This window comes from Dasypus novemcinctus, chromosome 25, assembly GCF_030445035.2.
Source record: "Dasypus novemcinctus isolate mDasNov1 chromosome 25, mDasNov1.1.hap2, whole genome shotgun sequence".
Classification (NCBI taxonomy): Eukaryota; Metazoa; Chordata; class Mammalia; order Cingulata; family Dasypodidae; genus Dasypus; species Dasypus novemcinctus.
The window spans coordinates 22,820,908-22,841,580 of record NC_080697.1 but is presented as its reverse complement, the minus strand read 5'-3'; the positions used below and the strand labels follow the sequence as shown (position 1 = coordinate 22,841,580).

General features: G+C 48.0%; 1 protein-coding gene across 1 annotated transcript in view; it reads right to left on the bottom strand.

Annotated features, from left to right (window-relative positions):
* Positions 1 to 20,673, bottom strand: part of SCARA5 (scavenger receptor class A member 5) — a 120,589-nt gene that overhangs the window by 5,493 nt on the left and 94,423 nt on the right. Inside the window, exon 8 of the mRNA XM_058287801.2 lies at positions 4,459 to 4,653. Within this exon, the coding sequence (XP_058143784.1) occupies positions 4,459 to 4,653 (195 nt within the window). The remainder of the gene's footprint in view (positions 1 to 4,458; positions 4,654 to 20,673) is intronic.

Genomic DNA, 20,673 nt, shown 5'->3' with positions numbered 1-20,673 from the left:
AATAAGTTATATTGAATCCATAGAGTGGCACACAGATGTAGGAAGGCCAGCTCTAAAGAAGATAAGAAAACTGAGGCCCCACGAAGATTAAATGACTTGTCAATGGTCCCATAACTATTAAGTGGAAGAGACCATGACTTAATGCCTCTGATGCCTGGTTAGTCCAGTACTTACTCTGTTGATAACCACAGAACACAGCACATAGCACCTAACACTAAAGCCAGGGACTGGCAAACCGTGGGCCAAATGTAGCCCAACACTTATTTTTATAAATAAAGTTTTATTGGAACACAGCCCCACCCATTTGGTTCTTTTGAGCTACAAGTGCAGAGTTGAGTAGTTGTGATAGAGACTGCCTGGCCCACAAAGCCTGAAGTATTTATTACCTGGCCCTTTACAGAAAAGGTTGGCCAACCCTGACACTAAGTTGTCTCCCACAATTTGGATCTTACAGAAAAAAGGGCAACAAACAGTAATAACAGTATAATTAGATGTGAACACTCCCAATTTCAGTCATCTATCCTACCTAAAAATCTGTCTGCATTTGTATGCATCCTTACCTACTTCTCTGTCTGTCTCACAGAAAAGTTTTCTCTGCTGGTTCCAGGCTAATTAACTTCCAGCTACACTAGATATTCACCCGTCTGTCTCCTCCTAGACTTGGTTCCATTCATCATCCCTTTGTCTTCTGTGTTTGTATCCACTCCCTCTCCAATAGTTCTAGGACAAATTTAAAATGTGAAAAACATCCTAAGTCGCTCCCATTTGGGTCTTTCCTTGCTTTTTGCCAGGGAAACAGATAATTTGATTACTAAGTCCTGTCCAGGAAAAATTTTATGGTGCCAGACCACTGGAAGAACTGCCAGGGTTTGGCCATATCTTGTGTTACACTGGGGAGGGCTCAGGTTAGACAAGCGAGAAATCTCTTCCTTCCTCTCCTCTTTCCCCTTCTTCCCCCCCCAACTTCTCCCTCTCTCTCTTCGCCCCCCCCCCCCTCTTCCCTCACAGGTTCAGCCAGCCGCAGTGGATGTGTATGAAGGACAGTGTGTGCAAGGGAGAGGTAGGGAAAGGGGAGGTGGGCAGGGGCAGGATTAAGAACAGGCTTGTATACTAAACTAAGGAAACTGAACTTAATCCTGAGAACAATGAAAATCCACTGAGAATCGGATACTCATTTTAGATAGACCCTTGACAGCCAGGTGGAGGAAAGGTCACAGGAGCCAGGTGAGAGGTGGTGGGAGAGTAGGTTGGGGAGGATTGGAGCTATCACTGCCCCCACTTTGAGTGATACCTGTACCTTCACCCAACATGTAGCACATGTGCCATGGGATCCCGCCCTACAATCCTTGCCTTATAGACATGTCACTGAATTTTCATAATAATCCTTAAAAGGTAGGAGAAATGAAATCTGCCAGTTAATAATTGGAAGATAGGGGATTCTAGTTTGGGTGGTTTCACTCCAGAGCTCCTAACTCAGCAAGAACAAAAAGGAGAGGGTAGAGTGGGTGAGAGGGTGGAGGGCCACCAAGTTTCAGGCTAGGATGGGGCCTGGATGAAAGGGTGGTGCCCTTTATCAAGATGAGGGTCTGGTGGGAAGAAAGCGCATGTGATTTCGACATGTGGGTTGGAGGTGCTGTGGGCATCCGAGTGGAGCTCTCTAGGAGGTACTGGACACCTGAACACTGAACGCGAGAGGGAAAGACTTGGGTGGCAGTGAAGCCCAGGTACGGAGGCAGCTCTCAAAGATCAGGCAGAGGGTGAGAAAAGCAGAGGCTGGAACCCAGGAGAGAGCCAAAGAAGTGACAGAGAAGGGGGAGAAGAGGGAGCCGGGGTGAAGAAAGTTGTAAGAAGGAGGGGCAGGCAGCCAGCTGGGAGGCAGAGCCTCCAGGATCCTGCGCTGGTGGGAGGAGTGACAGCCCGAGGTCTTGGCAGTGAGGAAGCACATCCAGAAGGGAGCAAATAGAAACTGAGAAAGAAGGGCCAAGGGCTGGGAGACCAATGGGCAGAAGAGTGGGAGTGGGAGTCAGGACACCCTGGGATAGGGGGTTGTGGTTGGAGGGGGGTTGGTGGGGTTTCTGCGAGACCTTGCATACAGTTCCCCTTGCTGCCCTCTACCCCAACAGCTGCTGCTGCGGCATTAGAGCCTTTACCATGCTGACGGGAAACTCTAAATTTATCTAACTCCCCCTCTGAGCAGAGCATGAGGAGGTCAGGCCCAGGCTTAGTCAACTCCAGGCCCCAGCACCCAGCCCATGGTAGGTGCCCGGAAGCTTCTTGTGGAAGGAAGGAAGAGAGGGCAGAGAAGGCAGCCTGGGCTAGTGGAAAGGGTGCCTGATGAGCCTCCATTGTGTAAATCCCCTCGCTTATCCAGGCCTCCACCTCTGTGTGCCCCATTAAGGACACCTGTCCAGCCCACCTGTCATGCTCTTGCATATCACCTGAGATCAGTTCCTGGACCATGATGAGAAAATAACAATGCAAATCTGATGGACATATGCAAGTTAAGCTTCCCATCCACTGGTCTAAAGGAATCCACTGGCAATCTTAGAGCTTCCCCACACTTTTGACAGTACAAAAATCAAGGGGGAAAGAAAGAAGCCACAGGCTCTGATGAGATTCCTGGCTGGGCTACCTATTAACCAACCAGCAGTTTTAGGCTAGTAGCACCCACTCCCCATTTTTTTCCCCAGAAAGGTTTTACTTCCACTCATTAGAAAGAAGGCCTTTGTTGGAGCCAAACATGGACAAGTGAGAACTGTTCCAAGTCTTCCTCATGTGAACAATAAGGTCTATCTTCCCTGAAAAAAACAGGCTGAAATGAAGCATGGAGCTTTAAGTAGGAGAAAAGTGTTCTATCCCCGTGGCTGCCCCTCAGGCAGCTGAGAGCCCCTTTGAACTCCCGATGTACTCCAGCCTTTCCTTGGAGGACGGATCTGGAGTCCATCAGCAGCTTTCTGCCAGCTGTCTCAACAGATCTCACAGTTAGTTACTTTCTGCCGATGCCACTGAGCTCTAAGGGATGAGATTCTGAGTAAGATTTGTGGGAGGGGAGGAGAAAGGGCTGCTGGGAGGAGTGGAGGGTTCCAGGGTCTGTTCTGAGGGATGCACCAGGCCCTCATCTCACTCACACCACCAGTCCGTTTAGCCCTGGGCGGGGGCTGCGGTGCCACGTGGCCCGGGGCCTTGGGCAAGATGGTAGGGGTGCTGGCTCCTGCCGCTCCAGAGCCCATGAGGGGAACCCGGCGACTGGGCATGAGAGCATCAGGCCAAGTCTTTCCTACAGTTTCGACAGTGAGCAGCATCTTAAGCCCCAGGGGGACTGGGCGGAAGGCCCGTCAGAGCGCCTGCCAAGCCCCTTTAAGGTACAGGTGAGGAAACCTAGACCCAGAGTGGAGAAGCACCGCTCAGGCCAGGGCTGGCGTGCTGTTCGACAGGGATGGGAAGTGCGAGGGGATCACAGTTTCAGTTGTGTCAACACAGGCTTCTCCATGTTCAAGGTCTGACAGAGGAGAAAGCATGAATGTCAAAGTGTGCGTGTGAGAGTGGCTCTGTGTGTGATCAACACATGTTCACATGTCACTGGCTGTCTGTGTGCAGGCCGAGGCAATTCTGGTGGTGGTGGCAGTGAACTTGCTAGACTGAAAGAGAAACTCGATGCGGTGAGTGGGGACTGGAGCTGCGGTAGAGCCAGCCTCCTCTCAGCAGGAAAGGGGCAGACAGACCAAGTTAGCACCTACCTGGTACGGTGCTCCTTCCTTGAAGTCCCTTCCCACACTAGTATTGGCAGGAAGGGAGGCGAGCTTGAGATTGTTGAAAGGAAATGGCGAAGGCTTTTGAAATCTTGTCATGTGAGGACAAGATGAAAGAAGTGGGGAGAGTCATCTGGAGCAGATAAAACTCACAGAGAACAAGATGACTGAGCTGCCTGTTTGGCTCTGCCTTTTGCTACCTGTGTGACCCTCTGTGCCTTTGTTTCCTTATTTAGAAAACGAGAATACTATCTGTATCTTCTTTATAGTGTGGTAAGGATGGAATGAGTTAATATTTGTAATGTGTTAGCACTGAGTCTGCTATATAAGTGTTAAGTAATAGGCAGTAGTCAGATAAGAGAGCAAATTGCTAAGATCTGAGAGCTGTCAAGTGGGAGAGGGACTAGATAACCTTATTGAAACACAGGAAGCAGAACTAGGGCCAGAGGGGGACTGACAAGGAGTTAAGATTTAAATTCAGGGGAAAGAATAATTTTCTGATAATTTAAATGTGTGAGGACAGGCTTGCCATGAGGGGTCGTGAGTTCTCCGCTGAAGGAAGGATTCAGGCTGTGTGACCACTCTGCAGGCGTACAGGATTGCTGGCGAGGGGACTCAAGCTCTGGAGGGGCCCTGAAGGTCTCTTTCAGTCCTCAGACTCTAGAGCCCTCTCATTATGGCAAAGTCTTCTTCCTCCTGTGTGCCTTACCTTGCCCGAACCGCGCCGTCCGGTAGACCTCCTCCACGCCACGGAAGCCCAGCATGCGGCATACCACGTCCCCGTCCTTCTTGTCCCAGCCGTCATCGCACACCGTGCCCCAGCGCCGGTCATGGTACACCTCCACGCGGCCCTCGTGTGGGCCCGAGCCATTCACCAGCCTGATGGCCACGCTCTCCACACCACCTGTGGGAGCAGCAACCCTTATTACCCAGCTCTGAAAACAATAGGGTCCCACCCCGGGGCAGGGGGGATGCCAGCCAAGGCCACGACCTTGACTGAGAGAAATCGTGTGTGCTCCCTGCCCTCTGTTAGCCTTCTCTTCAGACCTGGTGACTGCCAGAAAGGAAGGTAGAGGGGGATGAGAGGAAACCAAATGGCGGCTGAGGCTTTGGGGGCACAGTGGTGTAACTGTGCACTTAATGGAGGAGAGGTCCCCAGGAAGTATCTGAGCCCTAGTTCTGTCACTCCCTTCTTGGCTGTGGGCAATATGTGAGAGCAGGCAGACCTGGGTGTGAACTCTGATTCTGCCACTTACTACCTGTAAATGAGACAGTTCCATGAGCTCTAGCATGCCACTGACTAGAAGGCACATCACGATTTTATTTTTCACTAAGAAGGAAAAACCTCCACCAATTATGATGGCACATTACTATCAATTGTAGGTAATGTCCATAGGGAAGGGCTATCTGAATGACCGTAAGGAAGTCTGTTAGCCTCCCTAAGAGTGTATCCTCACCTGTGACGTGGGACAATGCCTACCTCACAGGGCTGCTGAGCAGGCAAGATGAAATGGTGTGTATAAGGCTTCCAGCAGAGTGCCTGGCACATAGTAGGCCCTGAGAAAATGCTAGTTCACTCCCCCTTTCTTTAATGGCAGAAACTCTGTTGCATTAATCTTTTAGCATAATTTCTGACTGTAGGAAGTAAAGGTTTGATGAATGGATAAATGAATGAAGATTCAGTTTTTGCACTAAAAAACCATTCCAGTACTTCTTCAAGGGGATGTTTTGGGGACTCAAGAGACCACAGGAGTGGCTGAAAGAAGTCTTAAGATCATCTCAGAGACAGGATTTGGTGGAGGGTGTCAATTTCAGGGTGGACCACGAGCTTACCAACAGAGCTGGAATTGGAGCTAGGGTCTCTTGATGTTGCCTTCCTCCCTCCTCTGCCACTCATGGGGGGCTACTTTTGCTCCTGGGAATCTGAGTTGCCGCATTGGACAGAATGTCAGGGTTACTGGTGGTCCATACATCTGACCACACATCACCATCATCAGGAATGCTTGCCCAAATGCAGATTCCTCTGCCAGCCCAGACCTAGTGAATCACAATCGGGGTGGCTGGAGTCAGGGGTCCATATTTTCAACAAGTGCTCCCAAATGATTCAGTGGCAATTAGCCTGTGCATTGGCCTTTGGGATGACAGGATTCAATCATCTGTAAGGTTCCCTCCCGCTCTAATCCATAATTCCAAACCCAGGGAAGATGTCAAAGTCTTTTTTTTTTTCCAACCAAAAACCACCTAGGACATGTGGTATGGGAGTGAGGGGTGGGGGTGGGTCCTGGTACTGTGACCCAGTGACAAGTGACTGTCATGATACAGGAAAATCCCTACTGCTGGGGAAAAAAGAGTAAACCCATTGCAGTGAAAACCCAGGATTGCGGAAACATCAGATGCTAGAAGAAACAAGGAAGGAGACTCCCGCACCCCTCCACCCCCCTACCCTCCCAACATGAGGGACCATGGCCCTGCCAACTCCTTGATTTCAGATTTCTGGCCTTCAGAACAGTGAGACAATAAATTTCTATAGTTTTGACAGAAAAAGAAAAGACAAACCCTATAAAATACTGCTCCCCAGGTGAGCTGGAGGAATCTCCTTGCTATTGACTGTGACCTTTGTAGGCCCTTGGAGGAAAGGACAGACTTGCTCTGTGCCAAAGGAGAAAGAAGTGTCAGAACCAGCCATGTGTCTGGAATGGGCTGCCCAGAATGGGCTGCCCAGTGCTGGGAAGTCCCCAGCACACTCTGCAGAGAGAAACTAAGGAAGCCACCAAGTCACTACATCATTCCCAAGGTAGTGAACGATTCCAGGGTGCTTGCTTTGAAAGGCTCCTCTTGATACTTAACGCCATTTTGTATGCATTCCTCATCCCTGGCCAGACATTCTCCCCTTAAAGATTTACTAAAAATATGAGCTCCTGCCAAGCTGTCAAAAAAAGGCTTAGGATGAGCAAGAGAGCTTAGAAATCCTGGAGAAGAGGAAAACATGGAGAGTAGCCAGAATCCAGAGGCCAGGTCTCAGACAGAGAACTCCCCTGAGAGCAGTAACGAAGTGCTACCCTGAAGCCTGCAGCACCAAATGAGTCCAGGACCCTGGCGGAGAAGGGCTTGGCCCTTGGTTGGCCAAGGCTGAGATGTCTGCCCTGGTTTCCCCCAGACTGCCCCCCTCTGTCAGCACTGTGTCACGGTGGCCATGGGCCAGATCAGGCCAGGAAGCTTATAACAGAAGCCTCACTGGAGGGTCAGTAAAGCAAAGAGAAAGATGGCAAGGCAGGAGGACGCTGTGGACCCACACGGCTTGGCAGACTAGCGTAGGATGTTAAGTCAAAACAACAGGAAGCATAAAAGAACAAATGTTATGTGACTCCACTCAAATGGACTCTCTAGAATAGGCAAATTCATAGAGACACAAAGTAGAATAGAGGCTACAAGGAGCTGGAGGGGCAGGGACAGGGGAGGAGATGGAGTTTCTGTTTAGGATCATGAGAATGTTCTGGAAATAGTGGTGACAGTACACATACTGTATGTTCTTAATGCCACTGAATTGAACACTTAAAAATGGTTAAGGGGAATGGATGTGGCTCAAGAGGTTGAACACTCACCTCCCAAATGGGAGGTCCTGGGTTTGGTTCTCGGTGTCTCCTGAAAAAAAAAAAAAAACCAATGCAGGGAAGCCAATGTGGCTCAGTGATTGAGTGCTGGCTTCCTGCAAACAAGGTCCTGGGTTCAATTCCTGGCCCCCAGTGCCTCAAAAAAAAAAAGATTAAAATGGTAAATTTTGAGTTATGTACATTTTATTTTATTACAATAGAAAAGGAAAATATATATAACGCTAAGAGGCTGGGTTTGGTGTAGGTAGCCAGGGGTGAAGTTTGGAGATTCCCTGCCCTGTAGTAGCCTGCCTGTAGTAGCCTGCCCTAGCCAGCCTGAACTCACTTCATTCACTTATTCATTTATCTATCCACTCAACAAATATTTTTGAGTCTGCTTTGTACCGGGCCCTGTTCTAGGGGCTGGGGATACATCCACCAACAAAACCCCTGTCCCCGTGGAACTGACATGCTAATGGGTGTGACAGACAATAAATCCAATAAACAAAAATATACCCTAAGGCCAAATAATGCTAAGGGCATGGAAAGGAGTGAAAGCATGGGAAAGGAATGGAGAATGGCGGGACAGGAGCCGAGGAAGGCTCTGAGTAGAGGCTCAGATGAGGCAAGTGAGGACCCGCATCCCTCCACCTCAAGAAACCCTTCTTTGTACTCTGGGCTCAGCTTTTCTTGTCCTTTAGAACTCAGCTTAGATGTTCCTTCTCCCCCAAAGCTGGCCAGGACCCCTTCTACGGACATACTTATCACTTTGTATAATAATTGCCTGTTTAACCTCTTGGATGTTGTGAACATTCCAAGGACAGATCACATGGCCTGAAGCAGTACCTGGTACACTGAGATGCCCAATAAATCTGTGACAATGACTGCATGCATGAATGAACCAACTAGTTAAGGAAAACAGACCCAGGAAGGCAGGTCCTGTCTGTGAAAATCAGCCATCAGGTGTTCCTCTACTCCATCACCCACCTGGCTCCTTCTATTCATGCACCCACTAAAGGTGTCTTTGGTGGGATGTTCCTGGGGTCGTAGCCTACAGCTCAGGCCACTGGTACAATGACCATACATTCCAAGTCAGAAAATAGGGGCACACCTGTCATGTGAGTATGGTGGGTGCCAGAGGAAGTCTGGAAAATGTCATTTGGATGCTGGAATATTGGAATTCCCAGGATCTTTTGAAGTATATGGAAGTGACTGGGAATATTTAGAAACAGAACTTCAAAAAATTGGAAACATATGGTAACCATCATCATTATGGGGCTCAAAGGGTATATTTCAAGGATGTCTCTGGTCTACATGCCCTAGTCTTTTGCAGCGGGCCTCTCTGGTCATGGAACCCAGGATGTCCTCCCCCAACTAAGACCATATCCATCTCAGGGACCAAAAGGAGGAGAAGTGCCCATGAGGGAGAAAAAAGTCCGGACAGTACCCTGACAAGGGTTAGAGGAGGCACCACGCATCCAGACCCGTGTTGACCCCTCAGGCTCTGGAGTCTGGTCCTTGTCACTCGTCCCCAGATCTCTCAGATTGAGGGCTTCTTCCTACGGTGGAGGCTGAAAACCATCATGAGTCTCGGATGCCCATGGGATCAGAAGCTGCACCCCCAAAAGGGCAAAATCATTCTCCTCTCCTGGACTCATCCAAACCAGGTGCCACATTTTTATTCTAGCTCATCTTATGAATATGGAACTAGACTGTGGCTTTTGTATCCTTTTTCTCCCCTAACAAATTCACAGTTCTGTTGAGACCTCCATAGATTGAAGTTTGATCTGCTTATGATAAAGATTGTCCCAATTCAGGGCCTCAGAAAGTCCAAGGAACTGTTCCATTAAAAGTATCTCCTGGGAGCAGAGGTGGCTCAAGCCACTGGGTGCCTCCCTCCTGCATGGGAGGTCTTGGGTTCCATTCCCAGTGCTTCCTAAAAGGAAGACGAGGCGGCGGACTTGGCCCAGTGGTTAGGGCGTCCGTCTGCCACATGGGAGGTCCATGGTTCAAACCCCGGGCCTCCTTGACCCGTGTGGAGCTGGTCCACGCGCAGTGCTGATGCGCGCAAGGAGTGCCCTGCCACGCAGGGGTGTCCCCCGCGTAGGGGAGCCCCACGCGGAAGGAGTGCACCCCATAAGGAGAGCCGCCCAGAGCAAAAGAAAGCGCAGCCTGCTTAAGAATGGCGCCACCCACACGGAGAGCTGACACAAGATGACGCAGCAAAAAGAAACACAGATTCCCGTGCCGCTGACAACAGAATCGGACTAAGAAACAAGACACAGCAAGTAGACACAGAGAACAGACAACCGGGGTTGGGGGGGGGGGGGGCGGGTAAGGGGAGAGAAATAAATAAATAAATCTTAAAAAAAATAAAAAAAATAAAAGGAAGATGAGCACCCAATGAACAGACACAGAGAGCACACAATGGGGGTGGGGAGTGGGAGGGATAAATAAAATCTTAAAAAATATATATATATATATCTATATATATGTATCTCCCACCTTCCTGCCTTCTTTGCCCCTGGAGAGCCATAGGGGAGGCAGGCAGATGCCTTTCCCAGGCCTGAATGATGATGACACTTTCTGTAACAAAGCTGGGGAGTCACTAAACATGCTCCAACTGTGATGTCCTCTTTAGCCCAAGAAGGACAGCATGACTTGTTAAGAGGCTTGGGTTTCTGTGGGTGGAAGTTTTAAAACATACTTTTTCCTGGCAGTTTCTGCCCAGGGCAGAGCTTTCCCACCAAGTAACCAACCACCACCCAGAAAATGTTCTCACCCCACAACTGTGTCAGCTGCTCCATAACCAGACGTAGTGCCTGAGAGACAGCCTCAAGCTGATCTGTGACACCCTCTCCCACTACCCCCAGACACTTCTTGTTAGTTTGGAGAGTGTCTTCCTATGAAGGCCCACCCAGAGTGGTCCCTGTGGGATGTTCTGGGCTACCTGGGTCTCTCTTTACACATTACAGAAAGGAAAATGGAAGGCAGGGGATTACTGACTACATAAAACTCAGGCACTCAGGCCAGTAGCAAGATGGGATGGTCCAGTTAGAGGGCAAAGGGCAAGTGCTTGAATGGTGAACAGTGGGACCTCAGGCTTTTGCAAGGGCATACCACTTCTTTCATTTATTTATTTTTTGTTCTTCCTACCACCACCACTTCTTTTTAATAATATCTGCCCTTGCTTTGACAGGTCCCTTACCTCCTTTGCATCCCACCTCAGAGAGCCCTGGGAAATCCTCCCAAAGCAAAATAAGAACCAGAAACCCTGAGGCCAACCCTACCATTAACCATCCCCATGTGGGTTTCTGATTTTGATTCATCGAGGAGCCTCTTGGGTGAAGAGAACATCAAACTCTTCATGTCATCTGCCCACAGCTGTGACCACAGTTTTCAAGTCGAGAGGACAGCACTGATGCCAAGACCTCAGCCTACCCAGCTCTATGTATAGGTCATCTCTTGGCTGGGAGAACCAAGTTTAAGGCAAATGCTAAGAAGTTGTTTCTCACTAAATGGAGAAAATGTAGAGGATTTTCTGACTTGTCAGAAATTTTTCTGACTTAACAGCTTGTCCCAACTCTCAGTCCACTAAGCCTTAGGCAGAGCTTTTCCTTGTACTCCTGCACAGTCACCCAACCTGCTTCTCCTTCCCCTGCCACCTCAGTGTTAGGGGACCACAGACTCTGCCAACACCCTTTGGCAAAGGTTCACACTTTTTATACACTGAACCAGAGAAGAGTCATCTCAAGCCAAAGCCCAGGCTAGAAACATCACCACATGGTTTCACTGCATAACCCTAGAGGAAAGTGCTCCATCCATGAAGGCATACATATCCTATTTTACCTATAAAATTGCCAGCTTCTTGGGCAAAGAGAGCATGTCTTATTTGTCTATGACCCCTCAGTACTTAACATTATTGGCTAGCAGACTGAAAGTGTTCACTAAGCGTCTGATGAATAGATGTGGTGGGGGTAGATGGGAGGAGGTATGTATGACTTTGTTTGGGGGTACAAGTGGAATGCCCCTCTCAATGCTTCACAGTTCTGTACCTCCCTGGTTTCAGCCTGACTATTCAGAATAGGTGCTGTACCCACCCATGGATCTCAACAGCTCAGGGTGGGAGGACACGCATGATATTGCACTAGCAAATATACCATACACCTGCTGTGCACACAGCAACTGGGGGCACTGACCCTCAATTGCAGCTATTTGTACGGCCTTTCTGTAGATCATTCTAGACTCCCCACTGCTGATTGATCTCTAAACTTTTAATGAGCTAGCTAGAGGGACAGTGAGGTAGTAACTGTCTCTTCTGTGCACATGAAAATGCTAAAAGGCAATTCCAGGCTGTCCCTGCTGAGTGCTACCAGACTGGTCAGAGGCTGGCAGTGTGTGATGGTGAAGAGAACTTCTAGTGAGCCAGGAGAAAAGAGACTGGCAGGTGTCTAGCTAAGGCATGGTCCTAAACAGCTTTGAGTCTTGGAGGCACTAAGACACTCTTCATTCCTCAATTTCTTTGCTGGTCATACATGCTCTGTAGAGTTGTTGAATGGATTACATGTGATGACACGGGGAAGGACATTATAAACTGTGCCTTCAACAAGCTGGTCAAGGTGTATGCCATATTCACAGCCCAGCAGCAGGTCCTTATGCTTGAGTAAGGTCCTAAAGGATTGGTCTGACTCAAAAGGTCTATCCAAACAACTAGGATGATAATTAGCAAGATTGCCCAGATTCTGTCAGGAATTGCAACTGGAGGAACAGGGAGAGAACTGAGCAGAAGCAGAAGCAGAAGCAGAGAGGCAGCCACCATGGAATTAAAAAGCCACATCATCGATGAGACACAAGAGTGGAGAGGTGGCCCAAGGTCTGCCCTGCATTCTGAATGAGCTTCCAGTTCTAGCTCCATAAGGCCCAACTTGTATTACAGGTCCTGTTCTTCCAATGTGTTTGTGGATGTCCTTACTACAAGCCCTCATTACTTGAAGTGACCCATATGAGTCTCTGGTCCTTGCTACCAAATGAACAAAGACAGCTCCTGTGAGTCCCATATAGCCTATAAGGGCTGATTAGCTACTTGCTTTCTTGTACCTGGGTGGATTAGGGATTTTTTATGGTGGAAAATATAGTCATGGTGATTCATATGGGGAGGCAATGTAGGAGAGTAAGAGGAAGCCAGGTCTGAACTCAGAAACAGGGTATGAATTCTGGATCCACCACTGGCGAGATGTGACCACCCTATACCTTTTTTTAGGAGGTACTGGGAATTGAACCCAGGACCTCGTACTCGCAAAGCAGGTGCTCAAGCCACTGAGCTCCATCTGCTTAAAATGGGGATAGTGGTGGCAGTTGAGAGCAAGGACACTAAAGGACACAGGTGGGCACTCAATCACTGTGTGCTCCCACCCCAGGCCAGCCAGTGTTCTTTACCCAGCAACACGCGGGTTGGCTCTGAGGCATTGCCCTGCTTTGCTGAGGATGGTTAGGATCCCAGAGGTTAAGTAGACTTCATATCCGTGAAGTCCTCTTTACAAAGCGACCCGTTGCGTGGGGAGCAGGAGCAAGGGAGGGAGGTGGCTCACCCCAACAACTGGATTAATCTCCTAGTTTCCTCTGCTCTCCCCAGGGCTCAGTTCCTGGCCCCTTAGCATATTAGGGCAGAGGGGACAAGAGCATAGGGCAGAAGACGGCTCCTGCTGTCAGCAGCTTTCTGCAAACTAATGCAAACTGGATGTTATTTGTTAAGCAAGGCAGCTCGGGAATGGCCCAGGAATGCAGCACTAGGGCTGAGGCCATTCTCGGGCTGCTAGCACAGACCTTATTAAATCTTCCAGTATGCGGCGATTCTCCTCTCAAAACAAATGTTTCCTTGCTCTCTGCCTTGTAAATACATCCCAGGGAAGCAGTGAGAAATAGGGTCCCGATCAGAGCACAGAGTCGTCTGGGTTTTACCCCCAGTTCTCAGGTTTGAGCCCCAGAACTGGAAGGGGTCCTGGGAGTTGGCCTTGCAGCCGACCACCCCCTTCCAGCCCAGGAATCCTCCCCGCGCTGTACCACGCCTGACAGCTGCTCGTCCTGCCTCTGGGAATAGAGGAAACTGCGGGTCTCCATTTCAGGACTTAAAAACCAGTATCTTGTTTGGCTCACCAGGCCCTGGCATTTTCTTGATGTCTCCAATGTTTTTTCATCTGCTTGTTCCTTACCTTATTTTATTTATCCTTTGGGTTTCAAAGCTATTAACTACGAAGCAAGATACCAAATATCTTCCTCTTTCTCCAGCATCTGGTCTAAGCACAATTGAGGGGATGGCTTCATTGCTGGGTCCCTCAGTGGCCTCAAGAGTCTAGTGCCAGTAGCTGCCATCTCTGGGAACTGGCTTTCAGGGCTGGGACAGGACTGCCAGCAGGTCTGTCTAAGGCTGGCTCAGAGCTGCTAGGAAACCCAGCCACAACAAAGGGATTTCAAGTCGAGGACGAATAGTAAAAGCTACTAAAATGTACTGAGTTCCCATTACATGGCAGGCCTTCTGCAAGGTGCTTTATATACACTTTTTCTCATTTACTCTTCACAAAAGCAACACGAGTTAGTTGTTACGGCTCTCATTAAACAGAAAACTGGAGTCCAGAAAAGTCAAGCAACTTGCCCAAGGTCACACAGTTGCTACATGGTGGTGCCAGGGAGAAAAGCAAAGGTCTTTCATTTTAAACTACAGAACTGACTCTCAAGCTGAATTATCAAGGCAAATATTTAATAACAGTCCTTTCCACACGTAAAATGCTCTGTATCTATCTCACAGTAGCCCTGGTTGAGGGTGGGGAGAACTTGAGAGGCAGTGCAAAGTAATCACAGCCCTCAGGTGTAAAGGAAAGAGCCTGAGACCGGAAGTGGTTCCAAGTCCTGACTGCATAAAAGAATCACCTAAAGAGCTCTTAAAACTACCAGTATTGGGTCATCTGTATTTTTGAACAGTTCGCAGGCAATGCAGAACAAAGGCTGAGAACCACTGCCTGACAGGAAGTTACCGGATCAAGCCCCAGCTACACAATTTACAAATCACTGGACCTTGTGAGTGAGGCATGCATATATCACCTCCTCACGGAAGGAAGGTGTCCTTGACTTGTTGCCCCATCAGGTGTTCCCCATATGTGATAAATATTACATTGCACTTCCCTTTTCACATGTCCCTATTTACTCTCTGTTGTAAGCTCTGGGAAGGCAAGAGCCATTGAATGTCTGTTCACAATTGCAACCCAATTTGCAAACAGAGGGTTGGCAGATTGCAATGCTCAGAAAATGGTATTAAATGAATGAGAAAGTGAATGAATGGGATTCACCACCCTTTTGAGAGGCTCTAGGAACAGAAGTGATCACTAAATACCCCAAACCTGCTTGGCTGTGCATCAAAAGGGCCTTAAAGCCTAGGCAAAATTTCTTTTAAAGAAAAGGAGAGGAGAAAAAACCCAACCTAGACCTGAAACCTTGCAGCTCCTTTAGGTTTGTTTTTCCAGCCTTCCGATCCCCTGCCAAAGCAAAACAAGTCAAAAGAAAGGAGGTTGTGGATAACAGAAATAAACACATGGCTCTGGGAAAATAGGCTCTGATTTTCTGCAGCTGCAGAATAGAGCCCGGGGGATAATTTGGACCATCTGCCCATTAAGGAAGTTGAACTTTCCTTCTCTTGTAAAGAAAGAACTCCCAGTGCCCCCAGCCGGCCTGCAGCCCAAGGGCTGTGCTGGGCTGGTCCTGCCTCCCAGGAGGCTGGGGGAAGTTGGCCTGTATCCTTCTTTTGACATGACACTTCTCTTTTTCGTGACATCCGTGGGAAATGTGATCCATATGGGAAGGACAGGAGCCACCCCTAAGCAAAATAAAGATGAATTTCTGGTCAGACTCTCCTGGAGGGCATATCGCTTTCAAAATGTGGCCTGGCCTGTGGCTGCGCTTTATGAAATGCATTTCCGAAGGCAATCTCTTAATATGATACTTTATGATCCTTCAAAGCACTTTTATTAGACGGTCTCATTTGATCTTTGCAGCAATCCTCTAAGGTGGGTGGTATCATCCCCACTTTGTAGGTCAAACAGCTGAGCCTCAGACAAGGGCGGTGACTTTCTTAAGGCACATTACTAGTAAAGTGGCCACATCAGGACTTGAACTTGGGTCTTCAGACTCACAGCCCAGTGGGTCACTGCACCGGGTATCCTGGCATTAGTTTTTCACTGGGTGCCATATGGGTTGCTTGGTACTTTGCTGGGAAGAAGGAGCAACAGAAACTTCTCCCAAGCCTCCCCTGCACCCCTGCTGTCAGTCCCAACTCTATTGTATAGTCTTTGGAAACTGAGAATATGTCCTGTCTGATTTTGTTTCTCTAGTGCTCTATCAAAATTGTTCATAGTAAGTGTTCAATAAAATGTGCCCAATCAAATAATAAAGAGCTTTGCCTGAACCAGCAGCTTTTCCATTGCAGTTGGAAGATGTCACTACTGTCCAGAAATTCTGCTCAGTTGAATTTGTAAGAATAGATTGGGCAGCCAGGTTGACAGATGAGTACTTTTCCTGGCTTTTGTTCCTGGGCTTCTCAAATGGCAGAGAGGCCAGTGAGAGTCAACAGGTCTTTTAGGACTAGAAAGAAGAGTTTTAGAACTAGGGGAAAAATCAATGACACCAAACTTTCACTTAATCAGGCCTGTAGCCCCTATAAATACCCTGAGCGAAGGCATTAACCAGGCCCTATGGGTCCTCTGCTCTCACCTTCAGATCTGAGGTCCAGGACTAGTGGCTTTTCCTGGAGAGGCTCGTTCATACCCTGTGCCTTTGCTCATGCTCCCCCTCTTGCTTCCTATCTCAAGCCTGATCATTTGTGCTGGTTTGAGTCTTTTGTGGACCCCAGAAAATTATGTTCTTAAGCTAACCCATTCTTGTGCATGTAAACCTATTGAATGTGGGACCTTTGGATTAGATGACTTTTTATGACATCTTTTCAGTTAAGGGCCTTTGATTAGACTGCAGGGATCAGTGGGTGGGTCCTAATCCTCTTAGTGGGGTCCTTTCTAAACAGAGGAGTATAAAGCTGTAGAAACAGAGAAAAGGAACCCAGGAGCTCAGAGAGGAACCCAGGAAAGAGATGGAGCAGCCTGAAGCAGAACCAGCAACGAGGCCTGGTGGAGAGGGGAGAGGGCAGAGACGAGTGGGTCCATACTGTGCCCTGCCAAGCACTTGATCCCCCACAGCTGAGCTCAGGGAGGAAGTGGCCTGGGGTAGAAGGCAGGGACCCAGATGGCAGATAACACCATTGTGTCATGCCATGTGGCACGAGACCAGGATCGCCAGCAGCTGACCTTTGGTGAGACAGCATCTCTGATGTGATGCCTTGATTTGGACATTTTCACAGCTTCAGAATGACACGCTTTTAACCTAATAAATTCCCACTATAGACCCAACCCATTTCTGGTATATTGCCCCCAGCAGCTTTTAGCAAATGAAAACATCATTCTTCAAAGCCCTTGTCTGGGATGCTTCCCTATCCCTGTGTGATAAATCCTTGAAAGTAGAACTATATCTTGAACCAGTTTTACCACTCTCTAGCTCTATGACCTCGGGCAAATGATTTAACCTCTTGGAACAGTTTCCTCATCTGCTAAATGGCGTACCTTAGAGAGTTATTCTGAAGATTGACTATATGCGAGCTCAGTGACTGTGGTGGTGGTTCTCAGTACATATTTATTGAACTCATAATCCCCAAGGATCATGGTGGGGGGCCAGGCACTGTGGCAAAGCGACTCGCTAGCCTTTGAGCCCAGGGCAGGAAAGCAGCCAGGGATTCCCCTCCCCCAGCATCCAGGGGGGCTCCCAAGGATGTCCACGGGCTTCACCACCTCCTGCCTTCATCTTTTCTTTCTTCCATCCGAATTCTAAAAACAGCTCCCTGAAGAAAAGAAGCTGAAATCCAGTCACAGGGGAAGTCAGTCCCTCCAGATAAACTGGCTTCAAATACCCTCCAAAGGCTGTTTCCCACCCTCTGCCTCTGGGGCTACTACAGTCAGAGGATGTGAGGAGCAGTGGAGCTATAAGATGACTGCAGTGGCAGCTAGTGCTCAGCCAGTGCCATCAAAAAGATGATGCGGTTCACAATTGTATCCTCATTTGTTGTGGGGGGACCTCGTTTACAGTGCTTCAGCTCATTTTACTTCCCAACAGAAGGGAAGGGAGAGCAGAGCCATGGAGATTAAGAACAATTCTTAGGTTTATTGGTGTTTTGATTGTCTTCTAAATAAACCATTCACCATTCCTGGTTTTAATGTATGACTAAACTACAACTTTCTTTGTGTAATGCACACATCAAAGACCAAAACTTCAATTCATCAGTGTTTAGGGTAAGATGTTTTGGTAAAAATTCCTTGCTTGCCTTCAGCCTGAGGTTTGTATTTCTAGAAGAGTTTTCTTTCAATGTAAATCCCAGAAATGGCTGCATTTTTTTTTTTTTTTTGCTGGGGAATTTGGATTGCCAGACTTTGGGGAATTTGGATTGCCAGACCTTGCGGGAGATGTGGCACCCCCCACTCCCAGGCACAGCCTTTCATTTAGAGAGAAGCCAGCATACAGCATACAACAGGCTCATTTACTAGTTTGCTCACTAGAAAAAGAATAGGAGCTTGCAGAACAGGAAAACCGGTTCCCTCTACTCATAAGCGTGGAATCCCTGCCAGGGTGAAGGTCAAAGGCAGCAAACCTTCCAAAGTACCAATCCCATACCTGGTGGCCATCTCCAACAGAAACCCCAAATACGGGCTTACTAATTTTTTTTCCATCTAACGCCCTCTTCAAGCTTTGGCCCTTGTCCTTGTTTTCACTTAGCATATATTTAGCATACAAATATTAAAGGTCCTGTTAATGACCATTTCGCCCAACTAGCTCCTCTCTGAGATCACTTTTCCCTGAGGGGGTCTTCATTTCTCCTTGCCTAAGCAGTTTTTCCTGCCATCAGGCATGCCAAGCTGCTGGGGCTCTTCTCTCTCTCCCTCTGGCCAGCAATGCTGAAAATACCTTTTCTGAGAGATGAATGCTATGTAACCGCCTCAGCTGTTCCCAAGTCCAGGCAGAGCCCCGCACCCACCACCAACCCTCACATTACCACCTGGCTTCTTAAAGGGGCCAGGCCCTTTATCTTCCCAGGCCCTTTTTGAATCTATTCTACTTGAAGTCATTAAACCAAACAAAACATGGATTAAATGGAATTAAACTGTTTTCTGCATAAACAACATTAAAGCTCTCCTGGAAGGGTCCCTAGGAAGCTTTCAGGAGAAGTAACTGCGTTTGATTTTGGAAGCTTAAGATAGGATCTTGGCAAACCAGAATTTCCAGAAGGCCAGCCTCATCCTCTGCACAGAACAGGGGAGAAAGAGGAAATTGTTGACTGCAGGGCTGGGAGGCAGAGCGGCCGGCCCCCGGAGCTGCACAGACGGTGGTGTCAGAATGAGGGCTTGGCTCTTAGTTTAGCTACTCGACGGTCAGTGCTACTCCTGTAGAATTCTAGTGTGTCTTCTCAGGAAATACAGTACTTGCTAAAAGGAGAGCAGCTCTGACAAGAGAAGGAACAGCTGAGAAAAGATGGATTTGAATAGGGACATTTACCACTGGGAGGAAGGGCCTGCCTGCCATGCCACAGGCATTGGCATTTGTTGCTGTGTTGAGGGGCTACAGGGGTGCCTGGCCCTGGTATCCCTTCATCTTGGATGACATCTGGAGACTGGTTTAGCTCCCACCTGTCCTCCTCCTCGCTGCCATGGTGCTGCCTCGCCCAGCAATGGCTTTCCAGTGCACAGAGGATCAAGCCCAAACTTCTGACCATGACAAGTTCCTCGTAATCCCCGCCTACCTGCCCAGCCTTAGTTTTTGTTTCTTTCATCCAAAAACTTGCCATGCCAAGCTATTTGGTTTTATTCAGTAGCACTCTAAGAATGTTGCCTTCCACAGCCAAAAGGTAAGTTAAAACTCCAACTTACCCTTGGTAGCAGTTTGATATTATTGATGAATTCCAAAAAGAAATACTGGATTATGTTTGTAAACTCATCTTTTCCTCTGGGCATATTAGATTATATTGGATTCATAGGTTTACTTGATTAAGTAGTTATGTAAACCTCTTGTGCCTATAGGGCATTGATCCCCCACCCTTTGATGGGTGGGGACTCGCAGATAAAAGGCATGGCAAAGGGTTTTTGATATTGTAGTTTTGATGCTGGGGTTTGATGCTGAAGCCTTAAGTGGGCTTAAGCCTGAGGTTTGTATTCCTTAAAGAGGAATCCAGTCACAGGAGAAGTCAGTCCCTCTAGACAAACTGAAGACTTAAGCTGGCTTAAGCCTGAGGTTCGTATTCCAGGAAGAGAGGAACTCTGAGCCCAGGAAGAAGCAAGTCCTGGGAAGAAAGGAAACTTGAACCCAGAGAGAGGCAAGACCCTGGAAAGGAGGAACCCAGGAAGCCTGAGCCCTAGCAGCCATTGGCAGCCATCTTACTCCAACATGTGAAAATAGACTTTGGTGAGGGAAGTAACTTATGCTTTATGGCCTGGTATCTGTAAGTTCCTACCCCAAATAAATAGCCTTTATAAAATCCAACCAATTTCTGGTACTTTGCATCAGCACCCCTTTGGCTAATACACCCTTCAAAACCTGGTTCAAAGACACCTAGTTGGATGACAATAGTAGGCACAGTTAGCCTTTGATCCTACTTCTATAACAGCCCTTCTATACCCCTTATCACAGTAAGTATAATTATTTGTGTCTTTTACCTGCTAGACCATAATCTCCTCAAAGGTAAGACCATGCCTCACTCATCTGGGGCTCTCCAACCATTGGCTAGTACCTGGTACATAGCAAACGCTTGCTAAAGATTTGAATAAACAAATGATCTCTTCCTCAAATATTTTTCCTGCTTCCACACATCTGCTTTTCCTTTGACAGATGTAGGAGGGGGCCAGTTTCTCCCTTTCCAAGGATACCACTTCCGTCTCACTCTTGCTCCTTCTAGGCCCAGTTTTTGGATCTCTGGGGCTCAGCCTTTGTTGGTCCTGCTCTCCCTGCAGCTTGCTGCACTTATCTTGTTCCCATCAGGATCTCAAGTACCATTTCCTTGAGCTTGTTTCTTTCTGTTGTATTCCACTCTGTTACAACCAGGACTGGAAGTAGTTTTTGCCTCAAAACACTTCTGCTGAGTAATCTTTGGGTGCCTGTAGATTTGCAGTTACTAGATATTAGAAAAGGAAACATTTGAAAATCGGTTCTTCATTTTTACATATCCTTTTGTGTTTGCATCTGCAGAGCAACTACTATAT